The sequence below is a fragment of the Hemitrygon akajei genome, chromosome 19 (genome assembly GCF_048418815.1).
Source record: "Hemitrygon akajei chromosome 19, sHemAka1.3, whole genome shotgun sequence".
NCBI lineage: Eukaryota > Metazoa > Chordata > Chondrichthyes > Myliobatiformes > Dasyatidae > Hemitrygon > Hemitrygon akajei.
Window position 1 is genome coordinate 60,146,714 of NC_133142.1, and position 27,261 is coordinate 60,173,974.

Consider the following 27,261-nt stretch of genomic DNA (forward strand, 5'->3'; position numbering starts at 1 on the left):
GATATAAGAGTCATAGAAAATGAATCAAGCAGAGAGTGAGTTGTTAAACTACAAAGAAAATAACAATTTAACAGTTGGATCTAACACTCTGTAGATCCAGTCTCACCAGAACTCTGTAAAGTTCAAAGGTTCAAACGTCCAATTTAATGTCAGAGAACTGTATACTATATATATCCTGAAACGCTTTTTCTTCACAAACATCCACTAAGTCAGAGAAGTGCCGCAAAGGATGAACGGCAGTTAAACATAAGAACCCTGAAGACCTCCCCCCCCCCCCAGCGTGTAAGTGGCAGCGAGCAACAATCTCTCTCCCCCCACCGGCAAAACAAAAGCAAGCATTGGCACCGCTACTGAGCACTCAAGCGTGAGAAAGTAATAGCAAGGACATAGACTTGCAGTTATCCCAAAGACTTAGTGTTTCACCCAGCATCTCCCTAATAAGGGAGAAGGAGGTGTCTCCATTTTCCAAGTGAGCACGGAGACATAACAAACAACTTGCTGGTTTACAATGTTAAAAGTCTGTTATCTCGCTTTTTTGAGCTCTGTGCCTGAAGATCACAAAGATCCCAGGTCTTCAGGCACACACCAGTGGATTTTCCAACTCCCCCGATGACACACAGGTCTGCTGCCGTGACACCGACCCTCGATCCGGCCGTCTCCAGAGCCCCGAGATCCTAGGCTTCCGAATCCGAGCCAGACTCTCAGGCTGAACCCTTGGCGTGCTGAACATCGGCTGGTCCTGAAACCCTGAGACCAGGTCCCATTCCTGCAAAGGACCGAAGTCAGCGTGTAACTCCAGATCAGGATCTTCAAAAGGACCCTGAAAGGGAAAAATAAAGATATTAAAGATAGAAATAAAGCTGTTTCTGAAGATGCAAGCTAAGGTGTCGCCATTTAGCACCATTTTAATTTCGCTCCGCCTCCCTTCTCTGTAGCAATACTTCTGTGTTCTGTCAGAAAGTGATCGCTGTGTGCAGTTTAAGAGAAAGAGGTATAGATCAGTCCAGACTAGAGCCTTGAACTTAAATTAAACTGAAGGGAGCATGCAGAAGTTGTATAAAAGGTTTGTCAGTAGATAAGAAATGAGAATTCAAAATTCTCATCAAGGACTCATTCTGGTAACGAAAGTTTTCCATGTAAGTACGGGAGTTTGGCCGAATATTACATTAAAAGAAGAAACCCATAGATTTGCCAGGAATGCATGCTTGAGGAATTGGAGTTCTACTGGAAACAACAATTTTATTTATTTTATTAATTTGGAGATACTGGACGGTAACTGGCTGTTCTGGCCAAGCAAACTTCACCACCCATGTGACCAATTAACCTACTAGCCCCTATGTCTTTGGAATGAGGGAGGAAACCCATGCTGTCATGGGAAAATGTAGATATTCCTTACAGACAGTGAAATTGAATCTGGGTCACTGGTGCAGTAATAGTGTTACACTAACCGCTGCACTACCATCTTGCCCCAAATGAAAGCACTGAAGAATGATGGCATCTATCCGTCTACCCACTACACCACCACACTAGACACATCACAACAACTGTTTGACACAATGACAGGGGGAGAAAGTATTTGAGAATAAAAGTTAATGTAGATCTTACAAAGACAACGTCAGGCAAACATATGACAGAAACTAAAAGAAATGACCCAAACTCTTGTTATCTGCAGAAAATGTAAAGAATGGAGGGGGACTGTGGGTCTGAGAACTGTAAGGAATCCAAAAGATATCACTAAAGAACAGTAGTAAAATTCTGTTTGAACCGGAAAGGAGGTGTCTGCAGACGTGGTGGGGGCATTTGCTATGCTATTTCTAAATTCTCCAGATTTTGCATCCTGCTGATTTAAATGCCTCTGGCAGGATGAGGATATAGTTGTCTGAACAGAGTTAGCCTGACATCATTTGTCTGCAAGAATACCAGAATCCATCATTAAGGAAGGCATAACTCGGCATGTCAACATCGAATAGGAACTTGACTTTGAATAGATCACTTTATCCGATACTCGAGATCAAATGGGGAAAGTGAGTTGTGAGGAGGACACGAGAATGCTAAGCAAAGGGGTAAGAAGGTGGCACAATGTGTTAATTGTGAGGTGACCCCTTTGGGAGAAAGAATAGGACACCAGAATACACTGGTGCACAGAGGGATCTGGGTGCTTTCATTCTCATAAAGTGATTATGCAGGCACAGCAGGCAGCGAGAAAGGCAAAAGGAGACGTTGGCCTTTACAGTACTGTACATGCGCTGGAATAACAAGATCCTGCTGAGGATTTAATGACACCATATTTGGATTGCTGGTTGCATTTGAGACTCCCCCCCCCCCCCCCCCATATCCCCATCTCGGACATGGTGCAGTTTCAGTTCCCCAGACTAACTCTGAGGATGAGCGTTCCAGCAGTGTCCTACAGTTGAGACATTAAATCTGTTTTCTTTTTCACAACCTTGCATTTCCTGTTTTTACCCAGGGTGAGGATGTTGTCCCCTGAAGAGACATTCTCAAGGATTAACTTTATTCACCAGCTACATTTGCATGTATTAGGAATTTGCTGTGTTGGTCAGAGTGCAACATGCGACAAAAACAACATTCAACAATTATAAAAAACAAAGAATCATATAAAAATAACATCAGGGGTTAAAGGATGGATATGGAATAGAATGTGCTTAAATACATACATGCCAGCATGTATTTACAATGTAAGTGGCATTATGAACAGTGGCTTACATTGTTTACAGTGAAATGCAGTGATAGGCTAACTAGACTGGTTGATCAGATTAACTTGGAGAAGAAACTTTTAAAATGGCCTGAAGTTTTTATTTTCCTAGCCTTATAGCACTTTCCAGAAAGGAGCCTTTGGAATAGGCAGCGTGCAGGATAGTTGGTGAATGTAAATGATGTTCCTACCCACTTCTTTGTCCTGGACACACAGGACAAATGCAGCCAATGTCCTTCTCTGCTGACCTGACATTTCACTGTAGTTTTACTGTATTGTGAGAGGGCCAAAACAGATGGTAATGTCTGATGTGCCCTTTGATCTTGGGAGTTTGGAATAGGAAGAGGAGGACTCATTGAAAACTTTGAGGGTAAGGTATATGCTGAGAGGGTGGAGATGTGGCCCAGGTTGGTCATTGAAAGCTGAGCTTTATGCAGACATTTTGTACCTCAGAGAGCAGTGATAATTCTGTCATTAAGCACATTGATGCAGCTCAGCACATCATGGAAACCATGGACACTTCTCTCTGCCTCTGTAAAGCAACCAACACAATCAAAGACCCCACACTACTACTATAAGATTATTGAATGAGCTGTTGATCTCACAATATACCTGGCCATGGCCTTGCACCCTATTCTCTGGTTGTGTTGCACTTTCTGTGTAACTCTGTATATTGTGATTGTGGAACTGTATAACTGTGTAACTCCGTATTTTGTTGTTTTCCTTTAGATTGCCTCAACACCACTATAATGAAATCTTTCTGGATGACATGCAAAATAAAGTTTCTCACTGTATCTTGTACACTTGCCAACCAACTTATCACTATATTCAAGGCTGAGTTGCACAGAAAGTTGGGATCTGTGGATCAGAGGTCCCATGGGACAGTGGATTTGGCACACAGTATGGAAGGGCTCTCACTGAGTGACTTGTTGCTGCTATTTCAATGTTTCTGTTGGCTCTTTGGCAAAGTATGTCCCCAACTTGTTGCTTTAATATAGACCATAGAACAGCACAATACAGTACAGTCCTTTGGCCCACAACGTTGTGCTGTCCTATATAAACCTCCTCCATCATCAGTCTAACCTTTCCCTCCTACACACCCCATAATCATTCATTTTTCATTCATCCATGTACCCAAGAGTCTCTTAATTGCCCCTAATGTCTCAGCCTCAACCACCATCCCTGGCACCCTGCCACTTTTGTGTAAAAAGCCTGCCACTGTAATCTCCCCTCATCTTTCCTCAGCTCACCTTGAAGGATGCCCTCTGGAATTAGCCATTTGTACCCTTAGAAAAAGATGCTTCTTATGATCTTATACACCTCTGTCTATCATTCTTATAATCTTGTAACGTTTTATCAAGTCAACTCCATCCTCCTTCGCTCCAAAGAAACAAGCCCTAGTTTATTCAACCGCTCTTCATAAGACATGTCCTATATTCCAGACAACAGAGTGTAGAGGACATGGTAACTCTCTTCTGCCCTCCCTCCCACATATCCAAGTATAACAAAGCAACGAGAACTAAACATAGCTACTCCGTATAGTCTAACCAGAGATTTATAGAGTTGTAAATTACCTCACATCTCATGACTAATGAACGCCAACACACCACAGGCCTTCATAACCACCCTTTCAACTTGCATGGAAACTTTGAGGACTTGGTCTTTAGGTAACAGGGTTGTCTAAAATATTTCAGGATATCAACATGAGACCATCCTTATTTTCAGTTTATCTTTGTAGATGGAGTGCCCACTTGTTGTGGCAAGGCTTTGCTCTGGAATTGCCTTGTTTGTCATTATCCCTCTGAGTGTCTGGAGTTTCTGTTTCCCTGCAGCATACTCTCTAATTCCTATTTCTGTTTTCCTCCAGAGACTGGCCAAGGCTGCAGAGCAGTTTCAGAAGGAGCATCGTTGGCAAGATGATATTAAGGTATGACTGTTGCAATAGAGGAAGTGTATCCTCTCATTCACCCAAGGGGCTCTCTCCTCCCTCACACCTGAGAGGTTTGCTTGGATGTGAAGATATTGTTACAGTGCAGTGATATTACATGGAACCAGGAACAAACATGGTGCAATAGATCTATAGTGAGAATGAAATGGCTCATTTGTTCTGAGAACATGTGGTGACTTCCAGTGTTTCCTGGCATTTTTCATGTTCCCCAGTGCTTGTTGGCATTTGTCAGTTGAAATTGTTGCTTTAAGGGTCAATCGTTTTCTGTGAAGCTGTAGATCATCACTCTGTTTACTACACAGAGACTGGGAGCCACAAAAATTTCTTGTGTGGAAAAACTAGAAATCTGAGGTGTTTCTGTATAAATATCAAATGCACATTGTACTTCAGTGATCTGGGATCAATGATTGCGCCAAATGATTACTGTCACTGTGGTAACTTCTACTTTACAAAAAGACCACTCGACAACTTGAAGGCCAAAAGAGCATCTTTATCTAGGATGGCAAATGATATTTACAATACAGAGGCTTCCAGGTACCTCGTGCGGCCTGGGTGGAGGAACGATATACAATGCATACCGGGAGTAAAGACCCTGCTGACCCCGGAACCAGCCGCTTGTTACCAACAGCTTCCGATTAGTATTAACTTACTGTTAATAAAACTCACATTACAATAGTCACTGAACTTTGCTAATCCCCTTCAAGCCTTTTAAATTGTTCCGTAGTGTTATTTTTCATGGAAACAGGCCCTTCAGCCCAGCTCATCCATGCTGACCCAGAGGACTATACAAACTAGTCCCATCAAGGCGTACAAAAAAGCTGGATGAACTCAGCGGGTCGAGCAGCATCCGTTGAAAGAAGCAGTCAACGTTTCGGGTCGAGGGTCCTGACGAAGGGTGTCTACAGTGCACTTTGTGTTTACAAACTAGTCCCATTTGTCTGAATTTGACCATAACCTTTCTTGTTGATGTACCCGCCCAACATTGTAACTGCACCCACCTCTACAGCTTCCTCCAGTAGCTTGTTCCATATATATTCCAGCCTCCTCTCAGATTCCTTATAAATCTTTCCCCTCTTACTTTATGTCTATGTTCTTTATTTTTAGTCTCCCCTACTCTAATCATCCAACTTACCTACACTCCTTAGCCTCTTATGGTCCAAGGAAAACAGTCCCAGCCTATCCAGCATCTCCTTTTAACTCAAGACCTCCAGTCCCAGTAAAATACTGGTGAAATTTTCCTGCATCTTTTCCAACTTAATGATGTCATTCCTAAAGCTGGACAAACGGAACTGCGCACGATACTCCAGGTGTTGACTCAACAACTTACGGCTGCAGCATAATGTACCAATCCTGTACTCAGTGGTACTGACCATTAATGGCGTGTGTGCCACTGCCTCCTTCACCACTCCGTCTGCCTGTGTCAGAGAACTATGTATCTGCATCTCTAGGTCTTTCCACTATTAAAAAGACAGGTACCAGTTGATGCTGTCATCCCTTAGAGGTGATTCGCAAACCTGTAACTTCATTTAACATTGTCTAACAAAGTTATGAAGATGACAATCAAACCCACCAAATATCACACTCAGTATGTTACATGAGCATGCACATGTATCATATATTGCTCAATTTACAAAGGGATGGGTTCAGTAAAATTTTATTTACTCTATCAAAAAGTTTGATAAAAGGGAGAGATTGATTTTAGAGTAGATTAAAAGGTTGGCACAACATCGTGTGCTGTAATGTTTATGTTCTAAAAAGCCAAGTACCAAATCTTTATGAGAATTCTAGTACAATGTATTTCCATGCATGGAGATCGTTGTGCAGTATGTAGCAGTGAACAGTTTTAAGTCAGGAATATGCACAGCAAACAATGCAAGTTCATAAAATGAACAAAGAATAATGTACATTCAGAGTAAAACTGTTTAGATATTAAAATGGCACCTTGGGCAAAGCACCGGTATTTCTGCAGAAGGGATCTGAAAACCAAACAAATGGGTCATGTCCTGTGGGTGAGAGAAGAAAAGGGTTAACATTTTAAATCAAAGTCCCTTCATCTTAAATATGTTTCTTTTTCCAAAGATGTTGCCTGACATTAAGAGTTCCTAGACACCTGAAATAAAAACAGCATTATCAGATAGCTAGTTTTACAGTTTTTTGATTTTTTGTGGAGTGTTTAAGGATGAAGAGTATAAGGATGAATATATGGAGAGACCAAATGTGGGCACAGCAAGTGGAGATAGGGACTGAGACAAAAAATCTGCAGGAATACATTCTACCAAGATGAGAAACTTGACAAAATGGCACTGGAACAAAAAAAGGACATAGTGGAACTGCTGAACAGCATCAGAGAGAAACAAAATGAATGTTTCTAGTTGTTGACCTTAGATCGAAACTGGAAAAAGATGAGAGGTGGATAGTTTTGAAGGTGCAATGTAAGGTGGGATGGGGAGGAGAGCATAGAAAGCAAGTCAGAGGAAGGAGGGCAGAAGGGCTTGAAGGGCAAATGAGTGGATGGTGCCAGGTGAAAAAGGATGGTAATGAAACTAAAGTTCAGAGTAAGTTTATTATCGAAGTACATATATGTCACCATGTACATCTCTGAGATTCATTTTCTTACAGGCATACTCAATAAATCTATAGAATAATAACCATGACAGAACCAATGGATGACCATCCAACTTGGGTGTTCAACCAGAGTGCAAAAGCCACCAAACTGTGCAAATACAAAAAGTAAGAAATAGTAACAATAAATAAATAATCAACAAATATTGAAAACATGAGATGAAGAGTGCGTGAAAGTGAATTCCTTGGTTGTGGGAACATTTCAACAATGGGGCAAGTGAAATTATGGCCTTTGGCTCAAGAGCCTGATGGTTGAGGGTGGTGTGAGTTCTCAGGCCCCTGTACCTCCTTCCTAATGGCAGTGACAAGAGCCAAAGAGCCTGTTTCTGTGCTGTACTTCTCTATGACTTTGTGACTCTAAGAGAGCATGTCCTGGGTTGTGGGAACCCCTGCTGATAGATGCTGCTTCCTGTGACTGTGTTTCATGTAGATATGTTCAATAGTTGGAAGGACTTTACCCGTGATGAACTGGGCCCAATCTACTACTTTTTGTAGAATTTCCCATCTAAGGGCCTTGGTATTTCCATATCAGGCTGTGATACATCCAGTCAATGTACTCTGCACTATATATAGAGCAAAGAGATCTACAGTACATTACAGGGCTTTGCCCACTATGTTGTGCCGACCATGTAACCTACTCTAGAAACTGCCTAGAATTTCCCTAGCGCAGAGCCCTCTATTTTACTAAGCTCCATGTAGGTATCTAAGAGTTTCTTAAAATATCCTATGGTAACTGCCTCCACCACCGTCGCTGGCTGTGCTTTCCATGTACCCACCACTTTCTGAAAATTGTACCCCAGACAGGGGTACCTACTGTACCCCCTGTACCTACTTCCAAGCACCTTAAAACTAGGACCCCTTGTGTTAGCCACTTCAGTCTTGGGAAAAAGCCTCTGGCTGTCCACACAATCAATGCCTCTCATCATCTTACACACCTCTATCAGGTCACCTTTCATCCTCCATCGCTCCAAGAAGAAAAGGCTAAGTTCATTCAACGTATTCTCATAAGGCACACTCTCCAATCCAGGCAACATCCTTGTAAATCTCCTCTGCATGCTTTCTGTAGTATCTACATCCTTCCTGTAGTGAGATGACCAGAACTGAACACAGTACTCCCAGTGGGGTCTAACTTAAGGTCTTATATAGCTGTAACATTACCTCACAGCTCTTGAATTCAATCCCATGGTTGATGAAAGCCAATACATCATACACCTTCTTAACAACACTGTCACTCTGCGCAGTAGCTTTGAGTGTCCTATGGACACGGACTCCAAGATCTCACTGATCCTCCACACTGCCACAACACCCCCCAACTTTTACCATTAATATTATATTCTATCTTCAAACCTGATCTACTGAAATGAACTACTTCACACTTATCTGGGCTGAACTCCATCTGTCACTTCTCAGCCCAGTTCTGCATTCTATCATTGTCCCAATGTAACCTCTAACAGCCCTTCACACTATCCACAACACCCCCAACTTTTGTGTCATCAGCAAACTTACTAACCCCACCCCCCACTTCTACTTCTTCATCATTTATAAAACTCATAAAGAGGAGGGGTCCCAGAACAGATCCACGCAGAACACCACTGGTCATTGCCCTCCAAGCAGAATACGAATCATCTACATCCACCCTTTGCTTTCTGTGGGAAAACCAATTCTGGATCCACAAAGCAAGGTCTCCTTGGATCCCATGCCTCCTTACTTTCTGAATGAACTTTGCATGGGGCACCTTATCAAATGCCTTGCTGAAATCCATATACACTACATCTACTGCTCTACCTTCATCAATGTGTTTTATCACATTAGTGCTGTTGGTCAGGCTGCTGTTGCCTTGCCCAGATAGTTCAACCCCTCATCAGTATCCAGAGGGGTATACCAATTGCTGAGGGGAATGGGCCCAGGGGGACCCTGCACTACTGACTTCTTTCTCCCTTACCTCTCTCGTTGTTCACCTATCTACTCCCTAAGTTCTGCACTCTGGGTGTAATCACCTGCTCAAAAGTCTTATCTATCAATTGCTCTGCCTCTCGGATGATCCTTAGTTCATCCAACTCCAGCTCCTTAATGCAGTCTTTCAAGAGCTGGAGTTGGCTGCAAGGAGACCATCAGGTTCTCTGAATTCTCACATAATACAGGAGGAGCATTCCACTTCTATATCTGCCACCCAGCCTGCACTGTATTATGGGCAAACAAGACCAAATCAGCAAAAACAAAAGGAAAAATCTACCCCTCATCTGTTTCTTTGGCCTCAGCCTCTTGAGTCAAAGCCTCCAAGTTCCCACTCTGACTCCAGCGCCCACTCTGATGATGGCCGCTCCACTAGACCCTATCTCTCTTGTATGGTTTTAAAAATAAGAAAAAAAACCCACATAAGGAGAAAGAACTCACTGCATTTGGTGGTGATCCACCTGCCTTCCACTGCCACCGATGCTTCTATAGAAGTTTGTCAAACTTTTAGTTGTCATGCTGAATCTCTACAAGTAGAGGTGCTGCTGTGCTTTCTTTGTAATTGCACATACATGCTGGGCCCAGGACAGGTTCTCTGAAATGATTACACTGAGGGATTAAAGCTGCTGACCCTCCAGTGAGGTCTGGCTCCTGGTCCTCTGGTTTCCTCCTCCTGAAGTCAATAATCAGCTTCTTGGTCTTGCTGACATTGAGTGCGAGGCTGTTGTTATGACACCACTCAGACAGATTTTCAATCTCCCTCCTATATGCTGATTCAGCCTACAACAGTGGTGTCATCAGCAAACTTGAATATGGCATTGGAGCTGTGCCTAACCATACAGTCATAAATAAAATGGCAATGCTGATTTTCTTAAATTGTGGAATGCTATGCTAAATGCAGAAGATTGAATGAGCTCTCAAGGCCAGTATTATCACCCCACTCCAACTTACTTACTCCGATCGCTATCAAGGCCACTATCAAACCCCTCCCCTTTTATTGGTGGTGGCACCAGAAAGCACTGCAGTTCTGGCATTGAACGGCGCCCTCATGGATAGGGAGTTTCTGGATTTAGACCGGACTGTGAGGAAGGACCAGTGATATATTTGCAGATCAGGGTTATGTGCAACTTGATTGACCTGTGGTCCCTGTTTGTCTTGGTTGCAGAGGTCACTGGTTTGGGAAGTGCTACTAGAGTAGGCTGGACAAGGAATGGCTGTGCATCTTGTAGATGGTGCACTGCTGGTGGGGGAGTGGAGGTTTACCATGGTTGAGATGGTATATATAATTATCTGGATAGACAGGGTCTGATTAGGAACAGTCAACATGGATTTGTGTGTGGAAGGTCATGTTTCACAAATCTTACTGAATTTTTTGAAGAGGTTACGAGGAAAGTTGATGAGGGTAAAAGCAGTGGATGTTGTCTATATGGACTTCAGTAAGGCCTTTGACAAGGTTCCACACGGAAGGTTCAATCGTTAGGTATTAATATTGAAGTAGTAAAATGGATTCAACAGTGGCTGGATGGGAGATGCCAGAGAGTAGTGGTGGATAACTGTTTGTCAGGTTGGAGGCCGGTGACTAGTGGTGTGCCTCAGGGATCTGTACTGGGTCCAATGTTGTTTGTCATATACGTTAATGATCTGGATGATGGGGTGGTAAATTGGATTAGTAAGTATGCAGATGATACTAAGATAGGTGGCGTTGTGGATAATGAAGTAGGTTTTCAAAGTTTGCAGAGAGATTTAGGCCAGTTAGAAGAGTGGGCTGAACGATGGCAGATGGAGTTTAATGCTGATAAGTGTGAGGTGCTACATTTTGGTAGGAATAATCCAAATAGGACATACATGGTAAATGGTAGGGCATTGAGGAATGCAGTAGAACTGAGTGATCTAGGAATAATGGTGCATAGTTCCCTGAAGGTGGAATCTCATGTGGATAGGGTGGTGAAGAAAGCTTCTGGTATGTTGGCCTTTACAAATCAGAGCATTGAGTATGAGTTGGGATGTAATGTTAAAATTGTACAAGGCATTGGTAAGGCTGAATTTGGAGTATTGTGTACAGTTCTATTTACCGAATTATAGGAAAGATGTCAACAAAATAGAGAGAGTACAGAGAAGATTTACTAGAATGTTACCTGGGTTTCAGCACCTAAGTTACAGGGAAAAGTTGAACAAGTTAGGTCTTTATTCTTTGGAGCGTAGAAGGTTGAGGGGGGACTTGATAGTGGTATTTAAAATTATGAGGTGGATAGATAGAGTTGACATGGATAGGCTTTTTCCATTGAGAGTAGGGGAGATTCAAACAAGAGGACGTGAGTTGAGAGTTAGGGGGCAAAAGTTTAAGGGTAACACAAGAGGGAATTTCTTTACTCAGAGTGGTAGCTGTGTGGAACAAGCTTCCAGTAGAAGTGGTAGAGGCAGGTTTGGTATTGTCATTTAAAGTAAAATTGGATAGGTATATGGACAGGAAAGGAATGGAGGATTATGGGCTGAGTGTGGGTCAGTGGGACTAGGTGAGAGTAAGCATTCGGCAAGGACTAGAAGTGCAGAGATGGCCTGTTTCCATGCCGTAATTGTTATATGGTTATATGATGGAAGCCAGTCAAATGGCTACATTGAAGTAGATGACCTGAGCTATTGGAGCAGCACTCATCGAAGCAAATGGAGAACATGTCATCACATTCCGAACTTGTATCTTAATTTATTCCTCAGATTTGTTCAACCAGTGTGCGGAGCTGCAAAGAGAGTTTTTTTATTGAGAATCAGATGGAAAGTTAACAGTGTCTAGATACGTAAGGCCAACCTATTTCCTGTAGTTCTCATTTTGCCCCATCGCTGTTCAAACAGGACTAGGAAAGTGCATGTCTCTCTGCTCCACAAACTCCATAGTCAGCCTCTGTAATTTCCAGCACTTCCAGAGTAATGGCACGAGCTGACACAACTTCTCCTTCCGTCCTCTGTCAGCACTGCACAGCGACCATTCTCTCCAATACATTCTGGCCCACCCTCCTGTGTCATTAAACATACTACACAGCACAACAACAAGGGTACAACGTCTATTCTGAGCATGATGCCAAATCAAGCTAATCTCTTCTGTCTGCACATGATCACCACCCCTCCATTTCCTGTATATTCACCTGTTTGTCTAAAAGGCTCATGAACACCTCGATCTATCTGCTCCCAGCACCAACACTGACAACACAATACAACCACCCACCACTCTTTAAGTAAAGAATTTACTCCACACATCTCCTTTAAACATTCCACCTCTCACTTTAAACTATGTCCTCTTGCACTGTATTTCTATGCTGATAACAATACTGACCATCTACCTTACTTATGCCTCATAAACTTCCATCAGGTCTCCCCTCACTCCAGTGATCCAACATACATTTTTTTCATTCTACAGTGAAATGTGTGAAGAATGTGCTGGGGGCAGCCCCTAGTGTTGACTCGCATTCCAGCACCGATATAACATGCTCACAATGTTTGGTAGAACAACACAAATCCAACAAAACACAACAAGAAAGAATGCAATAACGAAACAAACCCAATTCCTCCCTCTCCCCCCCCCCCCCACCCCACCACACACACATACTCTTCTAAACCCAGAACAGGCCACCTTCTTCAACTTCCAGTCTCCAGTGGACTCGTGGATTTACAGACACTGGATCCCACCTTCTTCAGCAGACTCAGAGAGATTTGTCCAATCTATTCTTATACCCTCTAATGTGGGCATTATCCTGCAAACCTCTTTGAATGCTCTCATTAACCTTCACATGCTTCTTGTAATGGGGTTACCAGATCCATATGCAGAGTTCCAAGTATCTTCCCACACACCTGTGGCAGATGCAACATTTCCTCCCTTCCCACTTTCCACCATCCCTGCTCTGTCTTTCTGAAGCAGACATTTACCATTCTTCCACATTATCGAACCACATTCAATGCTCATACATAAATTGGGTGACCACTTTGCAGAATATCTTCATTCAGTCTGCAAGAATGGCCCCAAGATCCAAGTTGTCCATCCCCTTCCCAACAGCACCTCATTGTCTCATCTCATAGATCAAGCCTTCATGGAGTTCAACAATTTCAGAGACCAACATTTAGAGTATTTTCTAACTTTGTATCATGTTGGTCATTCTGTCCTGTGTGCCCACACTTCATCCCAACTTTAATTTCTCCTGCCTCACACTGACTTTTCTTTTTGTTTCTATTTCCATCACACATTTCTTTTGCCTTAAAAGTAAGACTATAAGACATAGGAGCAGAATTCAGCCATTGAGTCCACACCGCCATTCCATCCTTGCTGATTTATTATCCTTCTTAAACCCACTCTCCTGCCTTCTCCCCTGATCCTTTGGTGCCCTAGTTAAAAGCCTATCACCCTCTGCCTTAAATATACCCAATGACATGGCCTGCACAGGCATCTGTGATTCACCACCCTCTGGCTGAGGGAACTTTTCCTCATCTCTGTTCTAAATGGATGCCCCTCTATTCTGAGTCTGTGTTCTCTGGTCCTGGACTCCCCTACTATAGGAAACATCCTCTCCACATCCCTTCTACCTAGGCCTTTCAATATTCGATAGGTTTCAATGAGCTACCCCACCCCATTCTCTAAACTCCAGCGTGTACTGTCCCAGAGCCAGCAGACATACCTCATTGTTAACCCTTTCCTTACCTTATTTTTAAGGTAATTTATTCTTTATTCTTCTTACTTCTCTTCTAGTATTTGTATATTTGTACACTTGTAATGCTACTGTGATACTGTCGTTTCCTTTGGGACCAATAAAGTATCTATCTATTTCTCATTCCTGGGATCATTCTCGTAAACCACCTCTGCGCCCTCTCTAATGTCAGCACATCCTTTCTAAGGGGCCCAAAACTGCTCACAATATTCCAAGTGAGGCCTCACCAGTGCTTTATAAAGTCTCAGCATTGCATCCTGGCTTTTGTATTCTTGATCTCACAAAATAAATGCTCACATTGCATTTGCCTTTTTTAACTACCAACTCAACCTACAAGGTAATCTTTAAGGAATCCTGTACAGGGACTCTCAAGACCATTTGCACCTCTGATTTTTTAATTTTCTCCCCATTTAGAAAATAATCCATGCCTTTATTCCTTCTACTAAAGTGCATGACCATACATTTCCCTATAGCGTATTCTATTTGCCACTTCTTTGTCTGTTCCCTCAATCTGTCTAAGTCCTTCTGCAGACCCCCGCTTCCTCAGTGCTACCAGCCCTTCCACCTATCCTCAGGTGGAAATCAAGTTGCCACCTACCTTTGTATCATATGCAGACTTAGTCACAAAGCCATCCAAATCATAGACCTATAACGTGAAAAGAAGCAGTTCTAACTCCAGCCCCTGTGGAACACCCCAAGCCACCAACAGCCAAACAGAAAAGACCCTCTTTATTCCCAATCTTTATTTTCTGCTAGTCAGCCAATCTTCTATCTATGCTAGTATCTTTCTATAATATCATGGACTCTTATTTATGAGCAGCCTCATGTATGGCAACTTGTCAAAGGCCTTCTGAAAATCCAAAATAAACAATATCCACTGATTTCCCTTTGTCTTTTGTGCCTGTTATTTTCTCAAAGAATTCCAACAGATAAGTCAGGCAAATTTTCCTCTTAAGGTAACCATGCTGACTTTGGCCTATTTTGGCATGTGTCTCCAAGTTCTTCAAAACTTCATCATAAGCTCCAACATCTTCCCAACCACTGAGATCTGGCTAACTGGCCTACGATTCCCTCTCTTTTGCCACCCTCTGTTCTGGAAGAGTGAAGTGACATTTATAATTTTCCAGTCCTCCAGATTGCTGTATTCAAAATGAATAACTCTATGGTTAATTCCAATTTTTCCTAGTTCTTATGAACAATTATCATTCTGAAATGTTAAACCTGTTTCTCCACTTGGATGCTGTTTGACTTTCTGAGCATTTCCATACTTCTCAGTTATGTTTCAAGCTTCCAAAATCACAATAAACTGTTTCTGTGGGTTCAACTTGTGGGAAACCATTTTGAATGTTCAAATCGAAGTAAATTTATTATCAAGTACATATAGTATATGTCACTGTGTATATCACCGTATACTACCATGAGATTCATTTTCTTACAGACATTTACAGGAAAATAAAGAATTTCAATAGAATTTGTGAAAAACTATACATGAACAAAGCCAGACAAACAACCAATATGAAAAAGACACATTGTAGAAACAAATGAATAAATAAGTACTACTGAGTCCTTGAAAGTGAGTCCATAGGCTGTAGAGCCAGTTCAGTGTTGTGGTGAGTGAAGTTATCCCCCGTGCTTCAGGAACCTGATGGCTGAGAGGTAATAACTGTTCCTGAACCTAGTGGTGTGGGACCAAAGGCTCTTGTACCTCCTGTTCAATGGTAGGAGCGAGAAGAGAGTAAAACTCAAGTGGTTGGGATTCTTGTTGATGGGTGCTGCTTTCCTGTGGCAGCTCTCCTTGTAGACATGCTCAATGGTGGTGAGGGCTTTGTCTGTGATTGATTTGCACTATACCCACCACTTTCTGTAGATTTTTTATGTTCCTACAGCTCCTGCATTGTTTGGTGATCCATTTATTTATGCACTTAAGATGCCTATCCATCAAATCTAGCAAGTTTGCTGACTGCAGATACTTTGACACCATTTTCAAACACTGCACAATAACAAGGAGGGTTGTAAAATATGTGCAGAGTCACAGCAGCAGTTCATAAGCAACTGTTCACATTCCTGTTTGCATCTGATGTCACTTAAGTTTCCAGAGACAAAACCAGCATCTTTGCTAAGCATTGGGAAATTTTTACCTCAGATGCAAATTGAAGCTGAAGTGCCTGTTTTCATGACTTGTGTCTCTCTGACTCAATGCATGGTATTCTTTGTCAAAAACACATATTGTATTGCTTGACAACATGTGGTCTAAAATAACCACAGTGAAAGCCAGAGATCTGGTTATTAAAAGTAATCCTGGCACCAATAAGACTCTACTGTTTGATGGAATCAGAAGATAACAAATACCCCAATTTGAAATGAGATGCATCATCTCAAGTTACCTATCACTTTGATGCATCAAGAAGGCACGCCAGCAGCAGTACTTCATTAGGAGTTTGAAAAGATTTGGTTTGTCACCAAAGAGTCTTGTAAGTTGCTGTAGATGTATGATAGAGAGCATTCTGACTGATCATATCACAGCCTTTAATAGCCTCCAAAATACAAGATCACAGACTCCATCTCCAACCATGAAGGACATCTTCAAGAGGCAATGCCTCAAAAAGGTGGCATCCATTACTAAGGACTCTCTACATCTGGACATGCTCTCTTGTCATTACTCTCAGCAGGGAGGAAGTATAGGAGCCTGAAGAACCACATTCAACCATTTAAAAACGGCTTCAACCTCCCCCCCCCCCCCCGCACCATTAGATTTCTGAATAGTCCAATCCACGATAATACTGTACCTCTATTTTCATTTTTCCACGATTGATTTATTTTATTATCTTGTTTCATTGCACTGTACTGCTGATGCAAAATAAATTTCGCATCATGCAAGTCAGTGGTAATAAATCTGATTCTGATTCATCATTGGAGCTAATGCATCTGGCATCTGTAACACTACAATGTATCACCTTAGGTCTGTAGGAAAAGGTGAGCAGTGTGCTGATCATTTGGCTAATAACCCAATAACATAAATTATGCCATTATTTTTATCACTGAATTGACCACGAAGTTGTGAAAAATGTTGCATGGGGAGATCTGCTCAAAAATAAAATTTAAAACCAGGTCAGAAACCTTACTCACCTCAGCCCCCAGAAGCACTTCCAAACCCTGGTGTCACAGGTGGATCTCTGCCCTCCCCAAGCCCAACAAGCACTCTCCCAACCCTCACTCTTCTCACCCCTAAAAGCACTCCCCCCACTGACCTTAAAAGATCTCTGATTCTAAACAATGCCTTCTCAGCTAATGCACACACACCTCTCTGGAATTCTCATTCCCCCCCCTAATAAAATTGTCAATAAATCATGGACCTCATTTCTCACTGCTTGCAAACAGACACCCCAACATTCGTTATTGGTTGTCTCACATTCTTGCTGTGTAGCAGTCTCCATGGCACAGGTGATGCAGACACCTTTGCTTGGATCTAACCTGGAGAGGTGGTGAGGTCCTGTGTTACCTTTCTGATGGAACAGAATTGGTTATGACAAGGTTATATTCCAAGCTCTGTCACAGTGGAATTGAGCCTTCCCTTTCCCTTCTTTACCAAACACACTTTGCAAAGAGGGTTACACCCTTTCTCATCCTAGCACTAAAGTTGTACAGCAAGGTCACTTTGTCTCCCTCTGGGATGTGGACCACGCATTTCCCAAAGGACAAAGTAGAAAGCTTCCTTGACCTTATCTGGACTTCCAGGGTCGAAGCTTGTGTATTGAATACCACACTATGTTAACTCCATGCTAGATGCAGGACATATCTTTATCTCACCTCCTCAGGAGGCTAGAGAAATTTGGCATGTTCTCTTTGAGCTTTACCGTTTTTTATTGATGCATCGTGGCTTGTTATGGCAGCTGCTCTCTCAAGACTGCAAGAAACAGCAAAGAGTTGTGGGCACAGCACATCACAGAAACCAGTCTCCCCTCCATTAACTCCATCTACATGTCTTGCAGCCTCGGTGAAGCTGTCAATATAATCAAGGATTCTACCTTACCTGGGCATTCACTCTTCTCTCCCTCCCCCCCCCCCCCGCCCAAAAGACAGAAGATACGAAAGCCTGCAAGCCCGTACTATCAGGCTCAAGGGCAGCCTTTACCCTGCTGTTATAAGACTATTGAATGGTCCCTTATTGTGATCAGATAGACTCTTGTCTGCCTGCCCTGCATTTTCTCTGGAACTTTAACAACGTGTTCTGCATTCTGTTATTTTCTGCTGTACGTCCGGTAATGCACTGATAAAATGATGTTCTGGAAGGCGTGTAGAAACAAAGCTTTTCACTGTACATGACAATAATAAACCATTTACCAGTTCACCAGTGAGGTCACTGAAATGATGGGCCTTGTCCTTTATTGGCTACATTCTCTTAAATTGTCACAATTATACCTGCTAATATTTTCTCATGACTCACTTTGGCACTCCTGCACCATCTAATCTCTTCTCGGCGCTCTGTTAGATTAAACAGAGTTTGTGATACAAACTTTCTTCATTTATTATCCTCCCTTGTGCTATTCAGCATTCAGGTTTGAGGTCTAGCTTTTGGAACCAACTCATAGTAAGGAAAGATTAACTGAACTTTCTCTTTCAAGTGCCTCCCACTGCTCTGATAAAAGACCATAAATCACAAGACCAGAATTAGGCCATTCAGCCCCATCAAGTCTGCTCTACCATTTCATCATGGCTAATCCATTTCCATCTCAACCCCATTCTCCTCTCTTCTCCTCATAACCTTTCACACCCTGACTAATGAAGGACCTATCAACATCCACCTTAAATACACCCAATCACCTGACCACCATAGCCACCTTGTGGTAACAAATTCCACAGATTCACTGTCCTCTGGCTAAAGAAATTCCTCATCTTTGTTCTAAATGGATGTCTCTGGAAACATTTCTTAAATAAGGGGCTCAAAACTGGTCACAGTACTCCAAGTGAGGCCTCATTAGCGACTTATAAAGCCTTAACATTACATCTTTGCTTTTATATTCTAATCCTCTTGAAATGAATGCTAACATTGCATTTGTCTTCCTCACCACCGAATCAACTTGAAAATTAACCTTTAGGGAATCCTGTACAAGGACTCCGAAGTCCCTTTACACCTCAGATTTTTGAACTTTCTCCCCATTTAGAAAATAGTCTGCGCTTTTATTCTTTCTACCAAACACTTCCCAACACCGTATATAGCATCTGCCACTTCTATGCCCATTCTCCTATTCTGTCTCCAAGTCCTTCTGCAGCCTTTCTGCTTCCTCAACACTACCATCCCCTCCATCTATCTTCGTATCGTCTGAAACTTGGCCACAGAGCCATCAATTCCGTCATCCAAATCATTGACATACAATGTCCCAACACCGACCCCTGTGGAACACCACTACTCACTGTCAACCAAGCAGTAAGGGCTCCCTTTATTCCCACTCTTTGCCTTCTACCAATCAGCCAATCCTCTCCATGCTAGTATCTTTCCTGTAATAACATGGGCTTTTATCTTGCTAAGCAGCCACATGTGCGGCACCTTGTCAAAGGCCATCTGAAAAAGGTTTGCTTTCAGAGACATAGATTTACTTTCAAATAAGGTTCTAAGGCTGGCACATTGGCACAGTCATAGAGCCATTTCCTCATGGCAGTGGTCCTGACCTTGAGTGCAGACTGTGTGGAGTTTGCATGCTCTGGTTTCCTCCTTCATCCCAAGGATGCACAACTTAGTTGGTTAATTGGCTGCTGGGATTGTAGGTGGAATAAAAAACATGGTGTGTAAATGGACGTGTGATAGTCTTTGGTGTTCAAAGAGACTGTTTATACTCCATATGTTTTGATAATTCAATCTGTTTGCAGTCCATCTTTGTTAAGTCAAATCTCAGCTTCTGTGAAATTGCCCGTCACCTGGTTTAGAACTTTTATGCTTGAATTATCTTTACCCATTTCCATAATTACGCTCTATTAACTGAAATTAGCATCATCAGAATTGTCTCCCACCCACTTCTCTGGCTTTTTGTTGTTCACTGAAATAAGTTCAGGAATGCTCCCTCTCGTGTTGGGCTTGCTGACAGGAAGTTCTCTGAAATGTATGTTAAAAACTCCACGTCTTCTACTATCTCTGCCAGAGACACTGTGGGGTGGCTTTTCATCAATCAAATGATGAAAAATACTTTTCATCACTGTTCATAAAGGAAAAGGACTTAGTAGTTGGAGAATTCAGTAAAGGGAAGGGCACAGCTTTAAAGTGAGAGGGAGAAGGTGAAGAGAGATTGACAAGGCATTTTTTTATGCTGAGCATGGTAGATGCCTGACAAGTCCTGTCAAGGGGCTGGTAGAAGCAATTAAGATGCATTTAAAAAGAACTTTTCTTTTTGGAGAGGAGAATGAGAGGCACTTGATAGAGGTATACAGAATAGAGACATAGATCGAGTGGACTTTTTCCCCCAGGGTAGTGATGGCTAATTTTTAGGTGATTGGAGAAAAGGATGGAGGGGATGTCAGAGGTTAAATTTAACACAGATTTAAGTGGTGAATGCAAGGGAGGGATGGTGAGAGAGGCAGATACAGAGGGACATTTAAAAAACTCTTAGTGGCACATGGATGAAAGAAAAATGGAGGGTGAAGCAAGAGGGAAGGGTTAGATTTAACTTGGAGGAGGTTAAAAGGTTGACACACCATCTTGGGCCGTAGGGTCTATACTGTGCTTACTGTTCTATGTGGCTCCTGAATTAACCAGCAAAACCCTAATAACTATAGTTTTAGCAATACTGTGGACACATTGACCACTTTGTTCTAAAAATGGACATTGCCTTTTGTTTCATCCTAATTGTGTTTTGTTGTAAAAATTGTGAATAATTTACATTTAATTTTGTGACTGCTGCTGATTTGATGCGCGTGTGCCTGTGATGTTGCTGCGACTGAGTTTATCGTTGTACGTAAGCATATGACAATAAGGTCAACTTTGGCTTTAACATAGACAGGGAGGTGAGGGATGTAGACCACGTGAAGTTTAAATTGGCACATTGTGGGCCAAATCACCTGTTCCTGTCCTGTACTCTTCTATGTTCCATGCTGACCAGTATACAAAGAGGTACTCACTTGATTAGCTGCAGTAAAGGAGGATAAATCCCCAGGACTGGGTGAGATTTATTCTAGATTGCTGTGAGAGGAAAGGAGACAGGTTGCTATAGCTCCAGCTGCGATTTTTAAATCTTTGCTAGACATGAATGAGATACAATAGGACAACAAATGTGCGCCCATTTGGCAGGGAAAAGCCTAGTATTACTGACCTTTGTGCCAAACTTCAGGTAAAAATTCTGATTAAAGTTCATTTGGAAAGATAGGGATTAAATCAGCTCATCAAGGGCATATTCTGTCTGCTTGAATTCTCTGAAGAGGTAACAAAGTGCGCTGAGGAGGACGTGGCAGCCACTGCGACTTATATAGAATTCAGGAAGGCCTTTGAAAAGGTCCCATGTCGAAAGCTGGTTCATTGCCCATGGGATTCAGGGAAAATTGCCAAAACTGAATCCACAACTGGCTTGGCAGAAGGCAATAGAGAGTGATGGTAAAGGTTAGCTTTTGTGTTTGGATTCTGGTGACAAATGGTGTGTCTCAACACTCTTTGTTGTTTATGCATATGAATGATGTGGATGTGGGAAGCATGATCAGTAACCACAGATGATACAAAGATGAGAGTTGTTGATATGTTGTGTGCAGATTTAGGCTGCAGAAGTAACAATATCTTAGTGAAATGGCACATGCAGCCTAATCCATGCAGATGCAAGCACTAACAAGACTGGAACGTACAGCACAAGTGGCAGAGTGTTAGGGTGTACAAGGAACAGAGGGTCTTGGTGCATGTCTAGACATCCCTGAAGTTGAAAGCATAGGTAGGTAATGTAGTTATGAAGGTACATGTCCAAGAACAGAAAAGCTTACAAAAAGTAATGGAGACATCACAGGAAAAGTGCTCCACACCATTAAGCACATCCCTGTGGCCAGTCCCCTCAATAATAAGCATACCATTTTAATTATTGATATGGGGGATGACCTTCCAGGAGAATGCCATGGAGACCGGGTTACTGGCACTGAGCATAGGCCAGTGGTGCAGAAGGGAAAGAGGGAGAAGAGGGGAGTGGTAGTGATAAGGGACTAAATAATCAGGGGAACAGATGGGAGATTTTGTGGACATGAACAGGACACCCGAATGTTGCCTCCCTGGTGCCAGGATCAGAGATGTCTCAGACACAACATTTTGGAGAGGGAGGGAGAACAGACAAATGCCTTGATACATACTGGTACCAATGACAGAGGAAGGAAAAGCAAAGAGGTCCTGAAAAAGAGAATTTAGAGACTAGGTAGAAAGCTGAGAAGCAGGACCTCTAGGGTATTAGTTTCTGGATTGCTGTCTGTGCCATGCAGCAGTGAGGGTAGAAACAGGATGATTTGGCAGATTAATGTGTCAAATTTGGTGATGAATGTGATGCAGTGTGCAGGGCTTCAAGTTCTTGGATCATTGGGATCTCCACTGGTGGAGGTATGACCTATTCAAAGGTGACTGGTTGCACCTGAATCCGAGGGGAACCAATATTCTTGTGGTCAGGTTTGTTGGAGCTGTTGGGAAGGGCTTAAACTAATTTGTCAGGGGGGTGGGAACCGGAATGAACGGACTCAGGATAGGACAGGTGGTTAAAAAGCAAAGATAGTGTGCAGTCAAACTGTTAGGAAGGGCAGGCAGATGATAGGACATAGTTGCAGTTAGCAGGGTGAGTATCAGTGCATTAGGGATGCAGAATCAAAAAGGGTACCAAATGAAGTACTCGGTGTCATATTTCAGTGCATGAAGTATAAGAAATAAGATGGATGATCTGGCTGCACTGTTGCAGATTGTTAAGTATGATGCGGCCATCATTGAATCGTGGTTGAAGGATGGTTTTGGGAGCTGAATGTTCAAGGTTACACATTGTATTGGAGGGACAGGAAAGTGTGGAAGTGCTGGTAAAGAATGGCATCAAATCAGTAGAAAGATGTGACATAGGATTGGAAGATGTTGAATCCTTGTGGGTTGAGTTAAGAAACTGCAAGTGTAAAAAGACCCTGATGACAGTTGTATGGCAGCTGGGATGTGGACCACAGATTACAACAGGAAATAGAAAGGGCATAAAAAAAGGGCAATGTTATTATTGTTATGGGGTATTTTACCATGTAGGTCACTTGGGGAAATCAGGTTGGAAATGGATCTCAAGAGAGTGGGTTTGTTGAATGCCTAAGAGATAGCTTTTTAGAGCAGTTTGTCGTTAATCCTACTAGAGGATCAGCTATACTGGATTGAGTGTTATGTAATGAACCAGAGGTGATTAGGGAGTTTAAGATAAAAGAGCCCTGAGGAGCCAGTGATCATTATATGTTTAAGTTCAACTTGAAATCTGATAGGGAGAAAGTAAAGTCTGATGTAGTAGTATTTCAGCAGAGTAATGGAAATTACAGTGGTATGAGAGAGGAGTTGGCCAAAGTAAATTGGAAGGAGCTGCTGGCAGGGATGACAGCAAAGCAGCAATGGCTTGAGTTTCTGGGAAAAATGAGCAAGTTAGGATAGATGCATTCCAAAAACAAAGAAATACTCAAACGTTAAAATAGTATAACAGCGGGTGACAAGGATGTCAAAGCTAATGCAAAAGCAAAAGAGAGGGCATACAACAGAGCAAAAATTGATGGGAAGATGTGGGATTGGGAAGTTTTTAAAAACCTACAGAGAGCAACTAAAAAAATCATTAGAAGGGTAAAGGTGAAATTTGAAAGCAAGCTAGCAAATAATATCAAAGTGGAGAGAAAAAGGTTTTTCAAGTTTGAAAGATGTATGGATGCATGGAAAATGCATGGTCATACACTTTGGTAGTAGAAGTAGATGTGCAGACTATTTTCTAAATGGAGAGAAAATCCAAAAATCTGAGATGCAAAGGGTCTTGAGAGTCCTTGTCAGAACAGCCTAAATGTTAACTTGCAGGTTGAGTCGGTGGTGAGGAAGACAAATGCAATGTTAGCATTCATTTCAAGAGCTCTAGAAAATGAGAGCAGGGATGTGATGCTCAGGCTTTATAAGACACTGATGAGGCCTCATCTTGAGCATCGTGAGCAGTTTTGGGCTCCTCATCTAAGAAAAGATGTGCTGGCATTGGAGAGCATTCAGAAGAGGTTCACAAGGATGATTCCAGGAACGATAGGGTTATCATACAAGGAACGTTTGATGGCTTTGGGCCTGTACTCACTGGAATTTAGAGGATGAAGGAGGATCTCATTGAAACCCTTTGGATGTTGAAAGGACTAGACAGAGTAGATATGGAAAGGATGTTTCCTATGGTGAGGAAGTCTAGGACAAGAGAGCACAGCCTCAGGATAGAGGGGCATCCATTTAAAAAAGAGATGCGGAGAAATGCGTGTGGTGAATTTGTGGAATTTATTACCACAGGCACCTGTGGAGGCCAGGTCATTGGGTGTATTTAAAGCAAAGCTTGATAGAGTTTTGATTGGACATGGCATCAAAGGTTATGGGGAGAAGGCTGGGGAGTGGGTCTGAGGGGGGGAAATCAGCAATGATTGAATGGCAGAGCAGACTCAATGGGCTAAATGGCCTAATTCTGTTCCTATGTCTTATGAGCTTATCTACAAGGTGTGCTGCCACAGTGAAGCAATATAAATCATCAAAGACTCCCACCATCCAGGCCATGCTCTCATCTCACTAATGTCACCCAGAAGGAGGTACAGGAGCCTTAAGACCCACTCCACCAGGTTCTGGAAAATTTGAACCGTCAGGCCTCTGAACTAGCGTGAATAATTTAAACCTGCCAAATCAAGGTGTTTGGTGATAAAGAAAGACCAACTTATCCAGAAGTTCACCTTGAAGATTGAGGATGAAGAAATCCCATCTATCATAGGAAACCCCATCAAGTGCCTAGGGAAATGGTATGATGACAGCCTGAAGGATGTCAACAACATCAGACGCCTGGAGCAACAAACAACAGAAAGGCTGGTAAAGATCGACAAATCAGGTTTACCAGGAAAGTTCAAGTCATGGATCTTCCAACATAGGCTCCTACTCAGACTAATGTGGCCAATGATGCTGTATGACATCGCTCTGTCAAAGATCGAGGGCATGGAGAGAAGACTAACCAGTATCTGAGAAGGTGGTTAGGAGAAACGCAATACTTCTCTTCAACAGGGCTCTACGGCAAGTCAGCCAGGCTCCAGTTGCCCCTCTCCTTGGTTGTAGAGGAATTTAAGGCAGGGAAAGCACGCCTCATTGTGACCCTCAAAGACTCCAAGGACGACAAGGTCAGTGAAGCAGGAGTCAAGATTCAGACAGGGAGCAAATGGAAGGCGGCAGAGACAGTAGAAGAAGTAGAGACCCGACTTCGCCACAGAGACGTTGTTGGAAGAGTGTGTAAGGGCAGACAAGGCCTGGGATGTGAGTCAACCACCAGGTGGAGGGAGGCCAACCCTAAGGACGGATGGCACTTGGTCCAGCAGGAGATAAGGAAGAAAGAGGAGGAGGCTAGATATGTGCGAGCAGTGGAAATGGGGAGTCAAGGGACCTGGACAAAGTGGGAAACAGAACAGAGGGTATTGACATGGGATGACATATGGAAATATACATCTTTCCAACTCCAGTTCTTACTGAGGGCTGTGTACAATGTACTACCAACTCCGGCAAACCTGCGGAACTGGGGAGTAACAGAAGACCCAATGTGCCAACTGTGCCAGAATCCAGCCAACCTAGAGGATATTCCTTCTTCGTGCCAGGTTGCCCTTTCCCAAGGACAGTACAGATGGAGACATGACCAGGTTTTGAGAGCACTTGCCCACACTTTGGAGACAGAGAGGAAGAAGGACCACAAAGAGGACAGCCAACCAAACTTCATCAACCTCATCAGGACCGGGGAACGTGCTGCAGCAACAAACAAGCGCAGAGACGGTATCCTGAGCATGGCAAAGGACTGGGAGATGAAGGTCGATCTTCAAAAGAAGCTGGTGTTCCCACCAATAGTAAAGACCACACTTCGACCAGATGTTCTACTATTGTCAGAGAGTGCGAAGAAGCTCGCGGTGATAGAGCTAACAGTACCATGGGAGACCCAATGCCAAGAGGCCCACGAGAGGAAGCTTGTGAGGTATGAAGACCTGGTGGCAGACTGCAGACGGCAAAGCTGGCAGACGTGGACCTTCCCTGTCAAAGTGGGGACAAAAGGATTTCCTGCCATGTCATGTTGGAAGATGATGGCAGCTTTAGGGATACAAGGGAGAACCAGGAAGAGAACCATTAATACCGTGGCTCAAGCAGCAGAGAGTGAGTGTCCAGCTGGCTTTGGCTGCAAAGAGACGATAGTAGCTGGGCGTCTGACCGTCGGGGGGTAGAAGATTGTTCCCCTTCTGCTGTCCCACCATCCCGAGGATGTTCTGGGTTAGGGGATGAAACATTTGGAGACCGATGGACCCGGCTGATGACTCGACAGTCCTGCAGCAGAAACATCGCAGCTGTTCAACTCTGAATGGATGCCACAACCTATAGACTCACTTTAAAGAACTTCACAACTCATGTTCTTGGTATTATTTATGTATTTACTTATTAACTATTTATTATTATTTTTTGTTTTTGTACAGCCTGTCTTCTTTTACACATTGGTTCTTTGAGAATCTTTGTGCGTAGCTCTTCACTGATTATATTGTATTTATTTCTTCTACTGTGAATGCCTGCAATTTCATAGTAGTATATGGTGACATATACATAATTTGATAATAAACACTTTGAAGTTTGGGATACTGGCCTTCATTAGTCAGCTGAATGCAAGAGGGTGAAATTATACTCCAACTTTCTGAAATAAAGACCAGGCTTCAGCTGTAGTACTGGAATTCATTTGGAATACTAGACTCTATCTGGAATACTGTGTGCTAGCTATTCTATTCACCATACTGTTGGAGAGTATGATAACGCTGGAGAAGGTATACAGAATGCTGTCCAGGATGGAGCATTTCAGACATGAAGAGAGATTGGAGAATCTAGGGCTTTTCTCCCTGGAGCAGAGGAGGTTAATAGAGAATGTGATTGAGGTATATAAAATTATGAGGGTACAGATAGCATAGCAAGAACCTTACCCCACATCAGAAACAGACAAAGCTGAAGGATGAAGGTTTAGGGTAAGAAGCTAAAGATTTTGAGGGTATCAGTTTTTCACTCAGAGAGTGGCAAGTACCTAGAATGCACAGCCCGAGAGAGTGGCGGAGGCAGAGTCTGACAACATTGAAGAAGTGTTTGGATGTGCATTTGAATCTCC

At 42.8% G+C, this 27,261-nt stretch overlaps 1 protein-coding gene and 1 long non-coding RNA gene across 7 annotated transcripts in view; one reads left to right on the plus strand and one right to left on the minus strand.

Annotated features, from left to right (window-relative positions):
- Nucleotides 1–27,261, plus strand: part of cacna2d2a (calcium channel, voltage-dependent, alpha 2/delta subunit 2a) — a 904,752-nt gene that overhangs the window by 434,530 nt on the left and 442,961 nt on the right. For all 6 annotated transcript variants that reach the window (XM_073072600.1, XM_073072591.1, XM_073072592.1 and 3 more), the window contains exon 4: nucleotides 4,581–4,640. In XM_073072600.1, coding sequence (XP_072928701.1) covers nucleotides 4,581–4,640 — 60 coding nt within the window. The remainder of the gene's footprint in view (nucleotides 1–4,580; nucleotides 4,641–27,261) is intronic.
- LOC140741972 (uncharacterized) lies at nucleotides 326–17,428 on the minus strand. Its single transcript, XR_012102181.1, has 3 exons — nucleotides 17,334–17,428; nucleotides 6,603–6,664; nucleotides 326–820 (listed from the first exon to the last, which is right to left on the minus strand). It is a non-coding gene; the product is annotated as an uncharacterized lncRNA (long non-coding RNA).